The 17,381-nt window shown below is 37.6% G+C and overlaps 2 protein-coding genes across 2 annotated transcripts; one reads left to right on the forward strand and one right to left on the reverse strand.

Moving 5' to 3' along the window:
* Positions 1-868: 868 nt before the first annotated feature.
* On the forward strand, positions 869-9,418 carry LOC145639576 (signal peptide peptidase-like 4). The gene is made up of 14 exons (XM_081690853.1): positions 869-1,235; positions 1,988-2,146; positions 2,928-3,039; positions 4,133-4,249; positions 4,367-4,518; positions 4,613-4,795; positions 4,980-5,014; positions 5,230-5,392; positions 5,911-5,964; positions 6,935-7,027; positions 7,127-7,269; positions 7,754-7,824; positions 8,244-8,327; positions 8,850-9,418. The coding sequence occupies exons 1-14, from the start codon at positions 1,101-1,103 to the stop codon at positions 8,954-8,956; spliced, it is 1,608 nt and encodes a 535-aa protein (XP_081546979.1). The 5' UTR covers positions 869-1,100; the 3' UTR covers positions 8,957-9,418.
* Positions 9,419-12,739: 3,321 nt separating this feature from the next.
* LOC145640679 (uncharacterized) lies at positions 12,740-17,143 on the reverse strand. Its single transcript, XM_081691916.1, has 4 exons — positions 16,214-17,143; positions 15,619-15,864; positions 15,241-15,515; positions 12,740-13,400 (listed from the first exon to the last, which is right to left on the reverse strand). The coding sequence occupies exons 1-4, from the start codon at positions 17,141-17,143 to the stop codon at positions 12,740-12,742; spliced, it is 2,112 nt and encodes a 703-aa protein (XP_081548042.1).
* Between the last annotated feature and the right edge of the window lie 238 nt (positions 17,144-17,381).

A 17,381-nucleotide genomic window follows, 5' to 3' on the forward strand; every position in this document is an offset into this window, starting at 1 on the left:
TTAATTATCAATTATGTAATATTTTACTTTTTTAAAAAATTAACATTAATATATACATACACATCAAAAGAGTGAGGGATAGCTCAAGTGGTTAGATCTTCTCTCCCGGTTACAGGAAATCTTGGGATCGATTCTCACCCCTCCCTTGTGGCTCTCTAAACACCAAAAAAAAAAAAAAACCATACACATCAAAATGGAATTACAAACTTTTAGGTTTTTTTTTAAATTTTTTTTTTTTATATCACATTATTGGTGATTTGATAAAAATGTTTATAAAAATACAAATAAGATTAATATGAACTACTTTTCTTAATTAGAAATCAAAGAATCAAATACCACAAGTCAAAATATCCTCATCAAATAAGTTGACTATTTATCTTAAAATTCTCAAATATCCTTTTTCTAACTACAAAACTAACCTGAAAACCATAAATATGAATGTCAGTCCACTCACCTTTCACCTTTTTTTTTTCTTTTTCTTTTGTTGACTTTTTTTTTTGTTGACATTTTAATACAACTTCTATAAAAATAAATTATTATAATAATCACTGTCTTTAATTTACTCTCTCCCTCCTTTTTATTGTCTTATCTGTACGGTTCAATACGGAACTACATTTATCTCTTTCTCTTTCTTCAGATAAATTACCGGTTTAACCGGTAACCAGTTGACATCACCGTCGAAGCACTAAACTCCCTTTTGTACGGACGACACGTGCCCCAATCTCCGGCGCTTTTATTGGTTCGTTTATTTCACGCGCTAAATCAACACGTGGCGTACGATCATCCCTGTTTAAAAATCAACGGCTATAAATAAAAAGTACACTCAAATTAAGTTTTTTTTTTTTTTTTTAAAAAAAAAACATTTGTTTGATGACTTACCTCCTTAACATTTTCTTCTTCTCTCTCCTCTAACTCCCACCTTCTTTCTAGCTTCTGTTGTGTTTTTCACTATTTTGTTTGAATTAAAAATTAATGTAAATTAAACTCTTTTTTATATTTATTTGATGGTAGTACAAGAAACCCATAAGTTTGAAGAAAAAAACCCTATAAAAAAGAGAGAAAGATTTGATTTTTAAGGGGAAAATAGTTGAAGAAATTCTATGATTTTTTGGAGATTTTTGGGAATTTGTTGTTTTTTTGTTGGGTGGTTTTCAAGTGGGGTTTATGGCGGTGACATAGTTCATGAAGATAATAAAGCTCCCAAGAAGCCTGGCTGTGAAAACAATTTTGTCCTGGTAATTTTGTTTTATTTTCAGTAATATTTAGTAATTTTTGAGATGTATATGATTTATGATTAGTTGCTTAATTTGATTTGATTTGATCAATTTCTGAAATTAGAGCTGAAATGGGTGTTGTTTTGATTTTTGTGGGTGTTCTTTTGGTTAGAGTCTTGTTTTATTGGGCCTTTGACTTTTTTTTTTTTCTTGGGATGATTTATGTGTAATTTTTCAATTCAATAAAATGGTAAATTTTTTTTTTATTTTGATTTTTGATTGAGAGATGTGGGGTTGGGTATAGTAGAGATACGCTCACTACAAATCTAGAGTGGTGAGTTTTTGTTTGATCATTTGTTGGGAGAGTTTCCTTCCCAGTTGGGGCTTGAGTACGCTCAAATCTGGATTAGTCAGAGTTAGTATACTTAGGATTACCTGGTGAAGTACCCCAACATCAAAACCTTGATATTTGGCTTTTTAAATTAATGATAATGATATCTATAATAATAATTACTACTTGGTATTAGTTTATAATCTTGTTTTGATGTTGTTCCTAATTTGGTTTTTAAATATACTTGTGATGGAATTATATGTAGTCATTTCAGCTTCAAGCTATTATCTTGTGCTTTCAAAAAATTGCTGTACAGAACATTTGGATTTTTAAATTAAGGGTTTTGATCAAGTAGAGCTTGAGGCCTATGGCTGAATCATGTAGATTTTTCCTCAAGTGATCTAGGAATGTTAAAACATTGTGATTGTTATTATTATAATAGGTTAAGGTGCCAACATGGGTTGATGGATTTGAGGATAATGAGTATGTGGGACTCGGTGCTCGATTTGGGCCAACACTGGAGTCGAAGGAAAAGCATGCCAACCAAACAAGACTCGCTCTGGCAGACCCTCCGGATTGTTGCAGTCCTCCCAGAAATAAGGTTCATATCTTTGTTTTCAGCTATGTTCTCCAATCTCATACTTTACAAAACATATTCCTAAAAATCTAAGATAAATTTTGCCTGTCTTTTAACAGAATATCCTACAAAGGTGGTACTGTGATTACAGTAGTACAGTAACACACTAACACATCTGACAATTTTTGTTTGACTTCCCATGGCTATTATGGGTTACCTAATTTGTCTATTATCTAGTATACTATATTATTATTATCTATCTTGTTTCATGTACTTCGAAGTAATTTGAGATTCCTTAAATCCCAGAAGTCCTGATTACATAATTGGTACTCTCCAAGTAGCATATCCCTTTCATTGCCTCATACATGTATGTTTTAATTATAAAAATGGAAAATACTACACCTTGGAGATGCTGCTGCTATCTGCAAGTTATGGTTCTGATAAAAAAAGATCCATGAGCTAACACGTAAAGCATCAGCTGAAATAGGAAGGGCAAAAATTTGCCCCTTTCCAATTGTTTGCCCACAAGAAGTATGTTTGAGTAATATTTCATTCCTTAGTGAAGTTAGATAAGTTATATTTAGCCCATATAGTATACAGTAATATGTAATGGATTGTTATGCTCAAGAAAGTGTTTTAGAAATTCATCATTGAGTTGAATTCCACATGAGGTTTGCCACCTGAATATTTTATCAATTAGATTATTGTGCCCTTTTTTTTTCCTTGAAAAGTTTTTCTTTAATCAAGCGTTTATCCATTTATTCCTCCTTTAATAGTTATGTCTTTTCTTTCATTTTATGTGTAGCTTACTGGTGAAGCTATACTAGTATACCGTGGTAATTGCAGTTTTACTACAAAGACAAACATTGCAGAAGATGCTGGTGCTTCAGCTATCCTTATTGTAAACAATAGCACAGGTATTTGCTCTATCTCTTCTCTGTTATGGATTCTGCTACTTTGTATGCTTTGATGTGCCCTTTTAAAAGTTTCAGGCGAAGTGTTTTATTGTATTTTGCCTAGTCTATGGTGGCGGCGGTGCTCTAAGCCTCTAACCCATGTTTTAATTGTTCTTCAAACATGTTTTATTTGCTAATGTAGCGTCCTTAATTTTGCACAAGGAAGATTTATCCGTTGGCACAAATCCTTCTGGCCTCTGGTCCTCACGCTCTCTCTTTCTTGCTTTATCATGCTAACTTAAGTTTGGTGAAGGCCTAGTGTTATTGGATTTTTAGTCAAGTCATGGCTGCATCATTTTACCTTCTCAAAGAAGCCTATATAGCGGGTGCTCCACAATGGCCTTGAATGTTTTTTTTTGTTCCTCTGGGCTTATCTCCAGTTCTCCACTATGGACTATCTATTAAAAAAAATTCAATTGATAATTTGTTTGAAGGCTTTACGACTTTTTTCTGGCTAGAGAAGGTCAGTGTGTTATTACTGCAATCTGCAAGAGACTAGAAATCAAAGTATTAAATCTTGGCCGAACTTCCATATCCCAACTGCTGCAAATTATCACATTCTGCGACCGCAAGATCACAACTTAGGAATACAGCTGCAGGCCTGCAGTGATGGTTTTGTTTATTGGTTAATAGCGTGAAGCTTTTTCATAGGACCCCAAATTTAAAGTGATTGCATGTTTTGGCACACATATGTGATGTTTGTCCAATCAGATCTGCTATTGATGCCAAAGCTGAAAATTGTCTGAAATCAGCATATCTGTATGTATGTGTCTAGTCTCTGGATTTCTCTGCTCTATAGACCCCAAAACACATGTCCATTGTACACTCCTATGTTCCCCTGACCTTGATTTTATAGAAGTCTCGGCAAAATGGTGATGAGACAATGGTTAATTGCTCTTTTGGTAGAAATTTACTATTTTTCCTTGTGGGATAGATTCTATATGGCTTGAGGTATGGCTTTTTGTGCAAACGGAGAACCACAACTGATGTCTGTTGTGTGAAATCTCTCTATTACAGCTAGAGAGCATAACTATTCATTGGATCTTTCATACAGAACTCTTCAAAATGGTCTGCGAGGAGGATGCTGATACAAATATCCGCATTCCTGCTGTCATGTTACCAATATATGCTGGTGAAACCTTGGAAGATTTATTGTACAACAATTCTAGGGGTAAGATATAATTGCTTTGATTGACACTTATTGGTAACCATGTATGGCTTGAACAGCCATTGTTTTTGGCATGGGTTTTCATTTCCTATGACTATTTACAGGATTCCCTTTCTTCAGTTTATGTGCAGCTGTACTCTCCAAAGCGCCCAGAAGTTGATGTGGCAGAAGTTTTTCTGTGGCTCATGGCTGTCGGCACTATTTTATGTGCGTCTTATTGGTCCGCATGGAATGCAAGGGAGGCAGCTATTGAACATGATAAGATGTTAAAGGTTCTGCCATGCAATTTTTGGATGCTTGTGTATTTTCTTGTTTGAAAAGGTGAAAATGGATGATAAAATCAAATTATTTGATTTTGTTCTGCAGGATGCATCAGAGGAGGTTGCAGTTTCTGAAGAAACTGGTTCATCTGCATTTGTAGATATCAGTACCAGATCAGCATTTCTTTTCGTTGTGGTTGCTTCATTGTTTTTGGTTATGCTGTACAAACTTATGTCGCTCTGGTTTATCGATGTTCTGGTGGTTCTGTTTTGCATTGGTGGAGCAGAGGTAAGCACAGCTCATAAGTTGCACAACTGCAGTTAAATTCAGTTTGTCTTTTGGCAGAAAAATCCTGATTATCCTTTACATTTATGTATGATCAGAGAGGCATCTCAACCATAAGTATTTACCTAAAATGTTTGCTTTTCACTGTTAAAATCTGTACTGATCTAAGCTCAATGATCTTGTACAGGGTTTGCAAACGTGCTTGGTAGCATTGCTATCAAGGTATGCTTACATATTGCCTGATTGTTATGCCATATTGCTAAAGTCTATCTAAATAAATAAATAATCTGCAACAATTTGATGCTTTTCTCAGCTAAGTGCTTGTTGTACTGTCTGGTGACATGAGATCCAATCCTATGATGTGTTGGCTAAGTCTGTGTGATATTGTGCAGATAAATTTGTTTAAAATGAATAAACTGACATGCTTGCAAATGTAGTTTCAGGTGCTTTAAACATGCTGCCGGAACATTTATTAAAGTGCCCATCTTTGGAGCAGTCTCATATCTGGCTATGGCTGTTTCTCCGTTCTGCATAGTATGTGCTGTTCTTTGGGGTGTTTACCGCCGGGAACCCTTTGCATGGATTGGTCAAGATATTCTTGTATGAATTTATCTTTATCCATTTTCCTTAGTTCTACCTATTTTACCACTTATGAATATTGCGTTGATTACAGTCTTTGCTGCATCATGCACTCATGCATTAATTTTGTTTTAATAACAGGCTGAGTCCTGGAATAGGCTTAGATAATTGGGTCAAATTCAAGAAAAGACTGAGCTTAGGACTAGTTCCGGAAGGGGAGACTGAAGACTTGGAATAACATACTTCAGTTTCAATAAAAGAGAAAAAAGAATTGTGCTCAGACCACTATTGTAGTTTGTACTATGGTGAAAGTTAGCATAAAATGTTCTTTTACCTAAGATTTGAACTTTTAACCGGAGTCTGGGTGGGATTAAAAGGAGGAGAAAAGTTAGATATCTTACAATTAGTGAATCCACCCTGCACGCCTTATTTTTCCCAATTTCCAGGGAAAGGCACACGGGGATGGTTTAAAATGCCTTTTCTTGTTATTGGTGCTTTCTGAAAATCTACAACTGCTAACTAATTTTTTGCTCTGGTAGGGTATTGCGTTAATTCTCACTGTACTTCAGATTGTGCGTGTACCAAATCTCAAGGTAAAATACTTCTCTCAATTTCTTCCTTAGTTCCTTTGATATCTGTATGGTGTAGGGTTTTTATATTGCATGTACTACTTGAAGTGACCTATACAAATTGCCTTCTAAACACCCCCCCCCCATGTCACCCCTAATCCAAAAACCAAAAAAATCTAGCACCCCCGCTCTAAAATATTCATAAAAAAAAAAAAAAAAAAAAAAAAAAACTAGATATAGTTCCTTTTGAATTCTTGATTGTTGAACAAATCCTTCTAGACAAGCCAAGACTACACCTTTCTGGCTTTACAGTACTCGAGGAAGAGAACCTATTAACAAGTGGTATGTGAAAGTTATTTTGCCAGGGATGAGCTTTGGCTTCATTAATCAGGTCTCATTTTACAAAGAACATGTATTTTATTTAGTTAAAATTTTGGAAATTCTAACTCTAGGAATTTTTAAATAGCTATTCAGAGCAATACAAACTCTCTGGAAAAAAGCTTTTGCTAATAAATGGCTTGCTTTCAGTTGTTTGTTACCTCAATGATAAGGAAGTCTCTTTCTTTCTTGGCCTTCTCCCATGTCTTTTTATAGATTCAAAACCATTGATAAGAATTGTCCTTTTCATTAACAGCTAAATTCCACCCACTTTGATGTTTCCAGCACTTTAGGCATTAATATTCTTCTGTTTAAAAAAAGCCCCAAAATTAGTGTAGCAATCTCAAGTCATCGTCATAACTATTAACTTTGTGGCAGTGTTGAACATGTTAGCTTAGCATTGATTTTGAGTTTTCCTACTAGTATGACACCTAAAGGTCAATTTAGTGCTTGTGCGGCTCAACCTGAAATGCCATTTAAGAGAGCAAGAAGAATTTGAAGTTTATTTCCTGAAACTATTGTATAGGCCTTTGAGTAAGGCTAGAATAAAAATTGTGTTGGCCAATGGCCATTTGCTAGCTGTATGTAACTTTATATTTCTCCTTAATTCTGACAGGTTGGCACAGTTCTTCTCAGTTGTGCGTTCTTTTATGACATATTTTGGGTCTTTGCTTCCAAGTGGTTCTTCCATGAGAGTGTTATGATTGTGGTGAGTTATTTTATTCTCTTCCTGCTGATTCAACGTATGTAGCTGTCTCTCAATGTACAAGGTACAAGGTACATAAGTTGTTTTCTGATCTCTATACAGGTTGCTCGTGGTGATAATAGTGGGGAAGATGGAATTCCAATGCTGTTGAAGATACCAAGAATGTTTGACCCGTGGGGCGGTTACAGTGTCATTGGATTTGGGGACATCATCTTGCCAGGATTAGTAATAGCCTTCTCATTAAGGTGAACAAATCTGCTTTGCTTGCTTGCTTGAACGCCTTGATCCCATAAGTGGGGTCAGCTACATGATTTGAAAAATAGATTGTAGACCTATGCTCTGATTTGGAAAATAGATTGTACACCTATGCTACTCCAATACTTCATTTTCTTTTCTTGAATGGCAGTCTGACACTTGAAAAGCAAATGAATTTGATTGGCATTTTAGCGAGTTGCTACTTCTTTATTCTATTGTGTATTGAATATTTGAATGGCATTATGTGGAATGTTGGAATCCAATGTACTTGCATTGTCCATCCTGTAGCATACAGGAATGGTATTGAGTTGTGTTTTTGGAAGGACTTGTGATTTCTGCACTAAATTCGAGGGCAGTGCTAAAATATTAATGTATTTTCTAATTAGAGTATTTACTCCATTATCACACAATTGCATTTGCTTCGTCATGTTTCTGGTTGGATTAAGTTAATGGGTTGAGTGGTTGACTATGCAGATATGACTGGCTGGGGAACAAGAGAATTCGAGCTGGATACTTTTTGTGGGGAATGACTGCTTATGGTTTTGGTATGAAAAAAATATATAAAACTTGTGGACTCGGACATATATATTATTGAAATAACATTATTGTGTTGGATAGGGTTATTATTCTCTTTATCTTATTTATATATGAAATCTATAGCATTGCCTTTATCAATTCTTTCATCTTCCCCACCCCATTTTTTTTTTTAGAAATTTATGTGTTTTTCGCTTGTTCTAGTCGTTTAACGTCCCCTTCCTCCGGGGCATATCAAGGTTCATCACTACTTTTCTTGTGTCTGAAACAATTTTTGTTCCACATAGGATCTACGTCATATATGTTTGAAACTTTGAAAGCAGTAATGTCTCCATGACATCTGATTTATGATATGCTGGCTAGTTTGTTTTAGATTTCCTGGCTGGAGTTTAAAGATGACCTCTCAAGTTCTTATAATTTTCTGTTGCAGGTCTCCTAGTAACGTATGTTGCCTTGAACTTGATGGACGGACATGGCCAGCCAGCTCTCCTCTACATAGTTCCTTTTACGCTTGGTAAGTATCATATTTTCTGAGCACTGATAACCATTGTTAGTCCATATTGAATTATAGAATATTGAAGTCGGACTTCTTTTAGTGGAATTATTGGTACTTTCCATGTATCACTGTACAAATCGAATCGGGTTAAAAGATTCATCCCCATGATGAAATACTGCTTAGAAAATAACACATCAAGTTATTATCCCACATTCGCGCTTCTACCCTGGCCTGCAACACAGACAATTTTCCATCTCAGTTATGCAGCCACCAATTCTTCTCTCCTTCGTGTCAAAGCCACTGGAAACCATGGCCATTCTGTAGACACCAGCTGTGATGTGATCTTGTCAGCACCAGCAAGGTCCAAAGACCTTCACTGTTTCCCTTTCAGTGAACTTTTGTGTTTTCATTTTGGTGAACTTTAGCCATCTTCACGTACTTCTCATTTCTTACTCGTAGTAGTTGGTGAAAAAGAGGAGTTTTGGGCATTGGTTTGACCACTGATTGTGCCTTTTATTTATTGATCTATAATCTGTGCAGGCACATTCTTGACACTTGCTAAAAAAAGAGGTGATCTTAAGAATCTATGGACAAGGGGAGAACCCGATAGACCTTGTCCGCATGTCCGGCTCCATTCATCTCAATAGCGGGTATTACTTAGGGTGTAACATCAACTATCAGGACTGTTAGAGGGGATAAAATCCCTGTGTAAGTTGTAGGAGATGTAACATAATGTTTGGTATAGTTTTGATACTTTACCATTGCCCCAGGGTTATGTAGTTACCCAGATATAGTAGAGAATTATCTTTTGCCCTCTTTTTACACTTTTTATAGTTATGTTTATTCATGGGCGATGCTATCTGCACGCCTCCAAAGCCTTCATGCACTCCCATCTGTAAGCGCAGATATTCGACACAATGCTCTTACATACCGGAGTAGAAGAAGACTTTTCTGGGGTGCAGATAGAAGTTCCTTCATTCATATGTTTTGATTCTTTCCTGGTATTTTGTCCCATGCTCCTTGGAAACTATGTAATGCGAGCACCTGCGTGAGTTGATGTTTGAGAAACGCGTTGTGTATTGTATTGATCAGTTGGTTTTTTCATTCTATAGCTAGTTAGTCATAAGCATCTCATGTTGTTGTCTACAACTTGTTCAACAAATGATGGTGAAAGTGAAGTAAAGATTACTTTTTGTGTTGATAATGCCAACTTGGTAAGCAGTGATAAAATGTTTGAGTTCATCTCTACTTTGTGGTTCTTCAACTATAAAATTGAAAACCCTACAAGTATAGTTTACATAAATCAAATTTCGCAATGTCAAAGTTTTCTCACCTCACTACACAAATAATTTTAAAAGTGACACACTCGCTAGTTACTTATAACTAGGTTAGGTCCCGTGTCATGCACGGTTATTTTAATTACTCCATATTTTCTTTCTATAAATTAATTTATGGCATACAAAATAAAACATTAATGTCTTTGTAGAATAACCTAGATTCCACCATAATTACATCTTTTGTAAAAAGATTATTTATTTCCTTATTAATCCGTACTTAATTGCATAATAACATAAGAAAGGTAAATATTATTGCTCGACAAAAAAAAAACTTCTCTTTTAAATAAATTCCTTAAATAAAAATTTTCCGATTAATTAAAAAAAAAAATACTAAGGACACACCAGGAAATGACACGTGTCATTGCTGGTGTGTCTTTTAGTATATATATTACGGAGTATTGATTATTGATTGATTTTAAAATTATATCCATTATTATATTTTTCTCTCTGTTTTGATTATGGGGACAAATAAAAGAGGAGAACTCGGTTACTCGAGTTTCCACAAATTATTTAAAAATAATAGATTCCCTAATTTTCAATAAAATCTAGAGATCTAAAAATTGATAAGGTGAAAGATTTAATGATGTTTGAGGCGTTATTAGTAGAAAGCCAATCTGCTAATCAAGATTAAATAATCAATAACGACTATATTATCTACTCCGTATATATGTACATAGTATATCCTCACAAACATAAATAATGACAAATATAAGTGTATTTATACAATCTTTATAATCTCGAGCAATTTTTTTTTTTTTTTTTTTGGTGCTCACGAGGGGCAAAGCCCCAGAAAGAAAAAACTACAAAAGAAAAACTACGGAGGAATCGAACGTGGCATAGCCACCCCTACAATATCATCATATGAAATTCTCCCTAATGCTAAAGGGGGGACTTGAATCAACTCCGTAGGGTTGTTCTGGTTGACTCCTTGATTGGCTAACCAATCTGCAACTCTATTTGCTTCCCTGTAGAAGTGATGCACTTGAACCCTCCATTTTTCATCATCAAGCATCTTCTTGCACTTTGAGATAATATGCATTGCTTCCCCAACATGCGCCTGTTCCCTTTGTAAAGCTAGAACCAAAGCTTGGTTGTCTATTTGAACTTGCAACATTTCGGGATTGAGTCTATCTGCTAATTCTAGCCCATACTCCAAGGCCCTTGCTTCAGCTTTGAAAGCATTACACACCCCCAAATTCAGAGAAAAAGCATAGGCTAATTTACCTGTAGCATCTCGAATTAGTCCTCCCCCACCTGCTTGTCCAGGGGCTCCTTTTGCAGCCCCATCCGTATTCAAGACCAGCCAGCCAACGAGAGGAGGTAGCCATCTCACATAAGTTTGGACACGCTGCCTCATTCCTGCATTCGAAGGACTCTCGAAGTCCCCAACAGCTCGCCAAGTTTCTTCAAATTTGGCAAGCAGAAAAGCTTTTATATCAATGGGATTTTCATTTCCTCGATCATGAATAACATTGTTCCTCCAACGCCAAGTCCACCAAACAACCAAAGCAAAATAAGTTGGCCAAATTTCGGATGATAAGTTGCTTCTTTCTTGCACTTTTAAATTGCGCACAACCCATTGTTTTAATGATCCCGTTCGAAATTAGGGGGAGTTCGCAGGGCCTCCAACTTGTTTCCAAATTTCTCTCGCCACTTTACAATCTCTTAACAAATGGAGCATGGTTTCATCATGTTCGGGGCAGGCATTACACTTGGGGTCATTTGTTAAGTTCCTTTTAAACCGATTCACTCTGGTCATTAGCCTATCATGTAGCACGAGCCAGAGCAATACTTTGATTCGCTGTTGAACTCGGACATTCCAAACAAGCTGATCCCAACTTCCATCACTTGGCACATTGTCTTCCCCTCTGATTATTTGCACCGCTGATTTTATAGTAAAGCGACCTTTGGCACTTCCACCCCAGTAGAGTAAATCTCCCATCAAGGGATCATCTCGCACCTGATGTGCAGCGATCTCTTGTAGAGTATGACCTGGCAGCAAGTCTCCAAACAAATCCCATTTCCAACCCGACACTTTATCCCAAAGCTCCTCAACCGTTGCCCCATCAATGTCATGAGGAATTGGGGCAATAGCAAGGCTTCGAAGATCACTAGAACATGCCCACTTATGGTCCCAAAACAAAGTACGATTGCCATGACCAATTGCTACCCGAGCTCCTTTACATAGAAAGGTTGCATTTTCTGTTATTCCACGCCACACGTTTGACATATTATTTTTTGCTTCGAACATATCAATATCACACCGATTCCTACAATATTTTGCTCTCAAGACACTTGACCACAGCGAATGGGGTTCTGTGAGAACCCTCCATCCAAGCTTAGTAAGAAAGGCTGCGTTCATCTCCCTTGACGATCTCAAACCCAAACCCCCTTGGTTTTTATTGAGTTGCAAAGTTTCCCATGATACGAGATGAATTTTGCGGTGATCCTCATTGCCACCCCATATGAAACAACGCACTTTTTTATCGATATCATCACAAATAGATCTTGGGATTTTAGCCGATTGCATTGCATAGGAACTTATAGTAGAGATAGAGGATTTTGCCAGAGTAATTCTTCCTGCAAGGGATAGATATTTTGATTTCCAGCCCAATAATCTTCTATCCACTTTTTCACACAAATAGCCAAAAGTATCTTTCGTGACTCTACTTGTAATTGTAGGCATGCCTAAATAATTCCCAAAGTCTTCTGTGATCTCCATTTGCAAGGCATTAGCAATGGCATTTTTTGAATTTACTTCCATGTTGGGCGAGAAGTAGATGCGAGACTTTGCAGTGCTCACTTTCTGTCCCGACACGGCGACACCGCACAAAACTTAGCCAAAAAACCTTGTATGATTTTGGCTTGATCAATAGAGGCTTCCGCAAATAAAATTAAATCATCCGCAAAGCAAAGATTTGAAATTTTGGGACCATTTTTACTTGCTCTAATAGGCTTCCAAAAATTATTGAAAATAGATTCTTCAATAACTTGGTTAAGCCGCTCCATACATAGAACAAATAAGTAAGGAGAGAGTGGATCACCTTGATGAATACCTCTTCCCGGTTTGAAAGCTTGGGTTGGTTCACCATTCTAAAGGACCTTCATTGAGGCAGTTGTAACACACTCCATAATAACCTCGATAATCACCGGGGGAAATTTAATTTCGAGAAGGGTGTCATGTATAAATTCCCATCGAAGTCTGTCATACGCTTTCTCAAAATCAATTTTAATTGCCATCATGCCTTTTGCCCCTTGCTTGTTTTTCATAGTATGTAAAACCTCTTGAACGATCACTATGTTATCTGTAATCTGTCTACCCGGAACAAAACTAGTTTGAGTACTAGAGGTGAGGTGCGGCATCATAGGTTTAATACGGTTGACAATAGCCTTAGTAATTAGTTTATAGACCACGTTACAAAGACTAATTGGACGAAATTGTGAGGCTAACTCCGGTGCATCCACCTTTGGAATAAGAACTATATATGTATCATTTAAATGAGCCGGTAGTCCTTTACCCGAAAGAGCCTTTAGAGCGACTTCATACACATTATTTGCTACTAGATCCCAGTGTTTTTGGAAGAAAAGGACTTGAAAACAAACGGGGCCAGGAGCCTTCAAAGCTCCCATCTCACCCATTGCTTTATCAATCTCACACTTAGTGAAAGGGCGAGACAAATTATCCCAATCTCTTGAGGTGAATTCAGGAAAAACATCAAATGGTAAAGCACCTTCTTCGAGCTCCCCTTCAGCACTAAATAATTTTTTGGGAAATTCTACATGGTGGCCTCATGGTTTTCATTTTTCTACGTGGAAGACGAAGTTTTTTCCAACTCTCTAAAGTGGCCCCAAGGTTTTGAAGTATTATGCATAGTGCCTATTTTTTGATTTTTTGGCTAACTTTTTTAGCTTTTGGTTAGCCATAAGTAAAAATAAAATAAAAAAAAAATATTTAAAAAGAAAAAAATAAAGAAAACCACCAACCACCAGCGAGCCACCCACGGTAGCCGGCGCGCCACCACCCCCTTCCCCCCACCTCACCGCACCCCTCCCCGAAACCACCAGTCGCGTCGCACCACCACCCCCTACCCACCGGAACCCTTCCCCTCCCTTTCCCGCAGCCGCCTCGCCCCCAAAAACCACCAAACCCAAAAACGCACCACCACCCCCTACCCAAAAACGACCACGAATAAGGCCGAAATTGGCCAAAATCGGCCGATTTTGGGGCTCAGTGGCCTTGATCGGCCGATTTCGGCCTTTTAAGGCCAAATTCGTGGTCGTTTTTGGGTAGGGGGTGGTGGTGCGTTTTTGGGTTTGGTGGTTTTTGGGGGCGAGGCGGCTGCGGGAAAGGGAGGGGAAGGGTTCCGGTGGGTAGGGGGTGGTGGTGCGACGCGGCTGGTGGTTTCGGGGAGGGGTGCGGTGAGGTGGGGGGAAGGGGGTGGTGGCGCACCGGCTACCGTGGGTGGCTCGCTGGTGGTTGGTGGTTTTCTTTATTTTTTTCTTTTTAAATATTTTTTTTTATTTTATTTTTACTTATGGCTAACCAAAAGCTAAAAAAGTTAGCCAAAAAATCAAAAAATAGGCACTATGCATAATACTTCAAAACCTTGGGGCCACTTTAGAGAGTTGGAAAAAACTTCGTCTTCCACGTAGAAAAATGAAAACCATGAGGCCACCATGTAGAATTTCCCTAATTTTTTAAAGTAATTAACAATTACTCCTTGCACACGATCAGTCTCATGAATCCAATCTGTATCCGGATTTTCCTTAATGGCATTCACTTTATTCCTCCATCGACGAGCAATAGTGCTTAGGTGAAAAAACGTGGTGTTTTTATCACCTTCCCGAATCCAATCAATTCTTGACTTTTGATACCATAATACTTCTTCTTGCTCAAGTACTTCATCTAGTTCTTTTCTCAATTTTAACTCTAACTTAATTAAGTCCCTAGACTTTTGTTGAGCCAAATTTTTTTGAACCCCTGTGATACGAGCTTGTAACACCCTTTTTTTCTGAAAATATTATGAAATATCGTTTTATTTCACTCTTGCAAGTCGTCAGCTAGTCGTTGCAGATGGGGAACAAGTGGAGCTTCTTTATCCCATTTGCTTTCCATAAATTCTCTAAACGTTTCATGTGTTAGCCATGCTGCTTGGAACTTAAAAGGTTTATTGACACTTGATATAGGAGCAAAACCATTGGGTGAAATAAACACCGGGCAATGATCTGAGTGAATAGCAGGGAGATTGCGAGAGGCAGCATTGGCAAACCTTAAACTTCATTCGCCATTACAAAGAACTCTATCTAATCTTGCACTTTTACGAGTTTGCACAGAGTTACCTATAGCCCATGTATGAGAGGGACCGCTAAATTCCACCTCTAATAAGTCCAACTCTTGGACCCATTAATTAAACAAAGCTGAGCGTCTAGTAGTTGCGTGACAGCTCGAACTCCTTTCCCATGAGAAACGAGTCTCATTAAAGTCTCCTGCTAGCAACCATGGTTTATTATTATTAGTAGCAAAGTCTTTTAATTGTTGCCATAATTCAGTCCTTTTTTCAGGGTCCGGGCTAGCATAGACCGCTGTAAAATACCATGGTGTCTCTCCCACCCTTTTAATGTCCATGGTAATGTATTGCCTATGTTTTATAATTGGTTCCACAGTAACTAATTCTGATCTCCAATAAATCCATATACCACCACTAAAACCTTCGGCATCTACTCTAGTATGACCAGTAAAGCCAAGAATATTTGCAATTTTAATAGCCTGTTGACCACCCATATGAGTCTCAACTAGAGCTAGGACATTCGGCTTATTTGTTTTCACAATGTCTTTTAAAGCATAAATAAATTCTCTACTTCCCGCCCCCTGTACATTCCATACCATACAAGTAATGGGGGGGGGGGCTATTTGGTGCTAAATTCGGAATACTACCATCCATAGTATCAGGAATATGAGTGAGTGAACTTACATAGGCTCCTCGAATCAGATTAAGAACTCTGTTTAGTTCAACTGGAATTTTCAAGGTTACTACCAATTCCATTGGCTCCGGAATTGGTTCCATCCATGACTCTATGTTGACCTCCATCACATGGATCAGGGGGTTTGCTATTCCCATGTAAGGCATCTCCATCGGTTGCCCCACACATAGGGTCTTCTCTGGTGGCACTGCAAGTGTGATCACATTCGGCGTTGGTGGTAACATGAACTCTTGAGTCTGATTTTGCATCCTTGAATGTTACTCGAAGTTCCTCTTTATCACCCTCTCTATGATTTTGCTTTGTTTGTTCACTGTTTATAGGCTTTTGGTTTTCTTTGGCTGGAATTGAATTATTTTTTGTGGCTTCTTTTGTGTTTCCTTCGAGGTTAGTAATTTGAACCAGGGGAGTTTTCACCACTTCCTTTCGACTATGGACTTTAGAATTATCTTTTTTATTTTTATTTTTGTTAAGAAACAGATTTTCTTTATTTTGAAAAATATTCTGAGGCATATCCTTTCCACAATCAAAAGATAAGTTTCCTTGAATTTTCCTTAAGTGATTTTGTGATATATTCCCCAAATTCACAGTTGCCATATGACTCTCTTGACTTCCAGAAAGATAATCTTGGTTTTGCCCAATTTTCTCCCCAGTATCTTTTGTGATATCCATCACTTGCATATTTCCAGTATTGGACTCCTCATTCACCTTATTCTCGTTACTTTCCTGCTGATTTAGCGCTTCGAATCGAGATCCTCCCCCATAATTTCCTTGAATTTCGCTTGTTATAGTCCGAGTTCGTTGACCTTGCTCTTTTGAAGCTCTAAGGTTTCCTTTTCCCACCGATTGTCCTGTTTTATCCGGTTTGGGATTTTTTTTCCGGCCCGGTTTTTTCACAAGCATCCAGTCACCAAAGGCATCTTGTTCCTCAGGCCAAATAGTAGGGGATGTTTTTTCGTGCACTATCTCATCCAAGTTCTTATTGATGTCATCTACTATCATATTATCATTAGGTAGCATTGAAGCACATTGCTCTTCAGTATGACCCATTATTCCACATTTATAGCAAATCATCTTTATGCCTTCATACTGAATTCTCCAGATCTTCCCTTTCAACCAGAATTTTGCTAAGAGAGGCTTTGATAAATCAATTTCGACACTTAGCCTCGTGAATTGACCCCTCTCAGCATTTGCAGTTGATCGATCAACTCGCATTACTCTTCCAATTTTTGCTCCAATTTTCTTTAGAAACTCTTTGTCAAAATACTCAACCGATAGATTTGGAATGCGAACCCAAACAGTTAAGACATTGATTGAGGCTTCTTCAGGAATGAAATTTGGAGTCCACTTCCTGATAGTGAGATACTTATCATCAATGAGCCAGGGACCCTGGGTTAGAACATAATTATAATCATCAACATTTGAGAAGCGAGCAATGAAATACTTGCATCCAATATCAGTCAGATTTAAATATCCTTTCAGTTGCCATTTTTTCTTTAATCTTTTCATTAACCCCATGTAGCCCAAACTACCATCGAACATTCAGATAATTAGGGTGTTCCTCCATGGCCTACGTATTGCTTGTTTCTCCTCCTTAGTAAGCAGGATAACAGGGCATCTCTCACTATCAACCACACCATCTGGAGGTTCGTCATCATCAGAAACATCTTCATCCTCCTCAACTTCAAATTGCATCCCATTCTGATTTGCCAACTGAGTGTCACGCAATAAATCCCTAAAAGACCTCTGATTCGTG

The sequence above is a fragment of the Chenopodium album genome, chromosome 7 (genome assembly GCF_948465745.1).
Source record: "Chenopodium album chromosome 7, dcCheAlbu1.1, whole genome shotgun sequence".
NCBI classification, from domain to species: Eukaryota; Viridiplantae; Streptophyta; class Magnoliopsida; order Caryophyllales; family Amaranthaceae; genus Chenopodium; species Chenopodium album.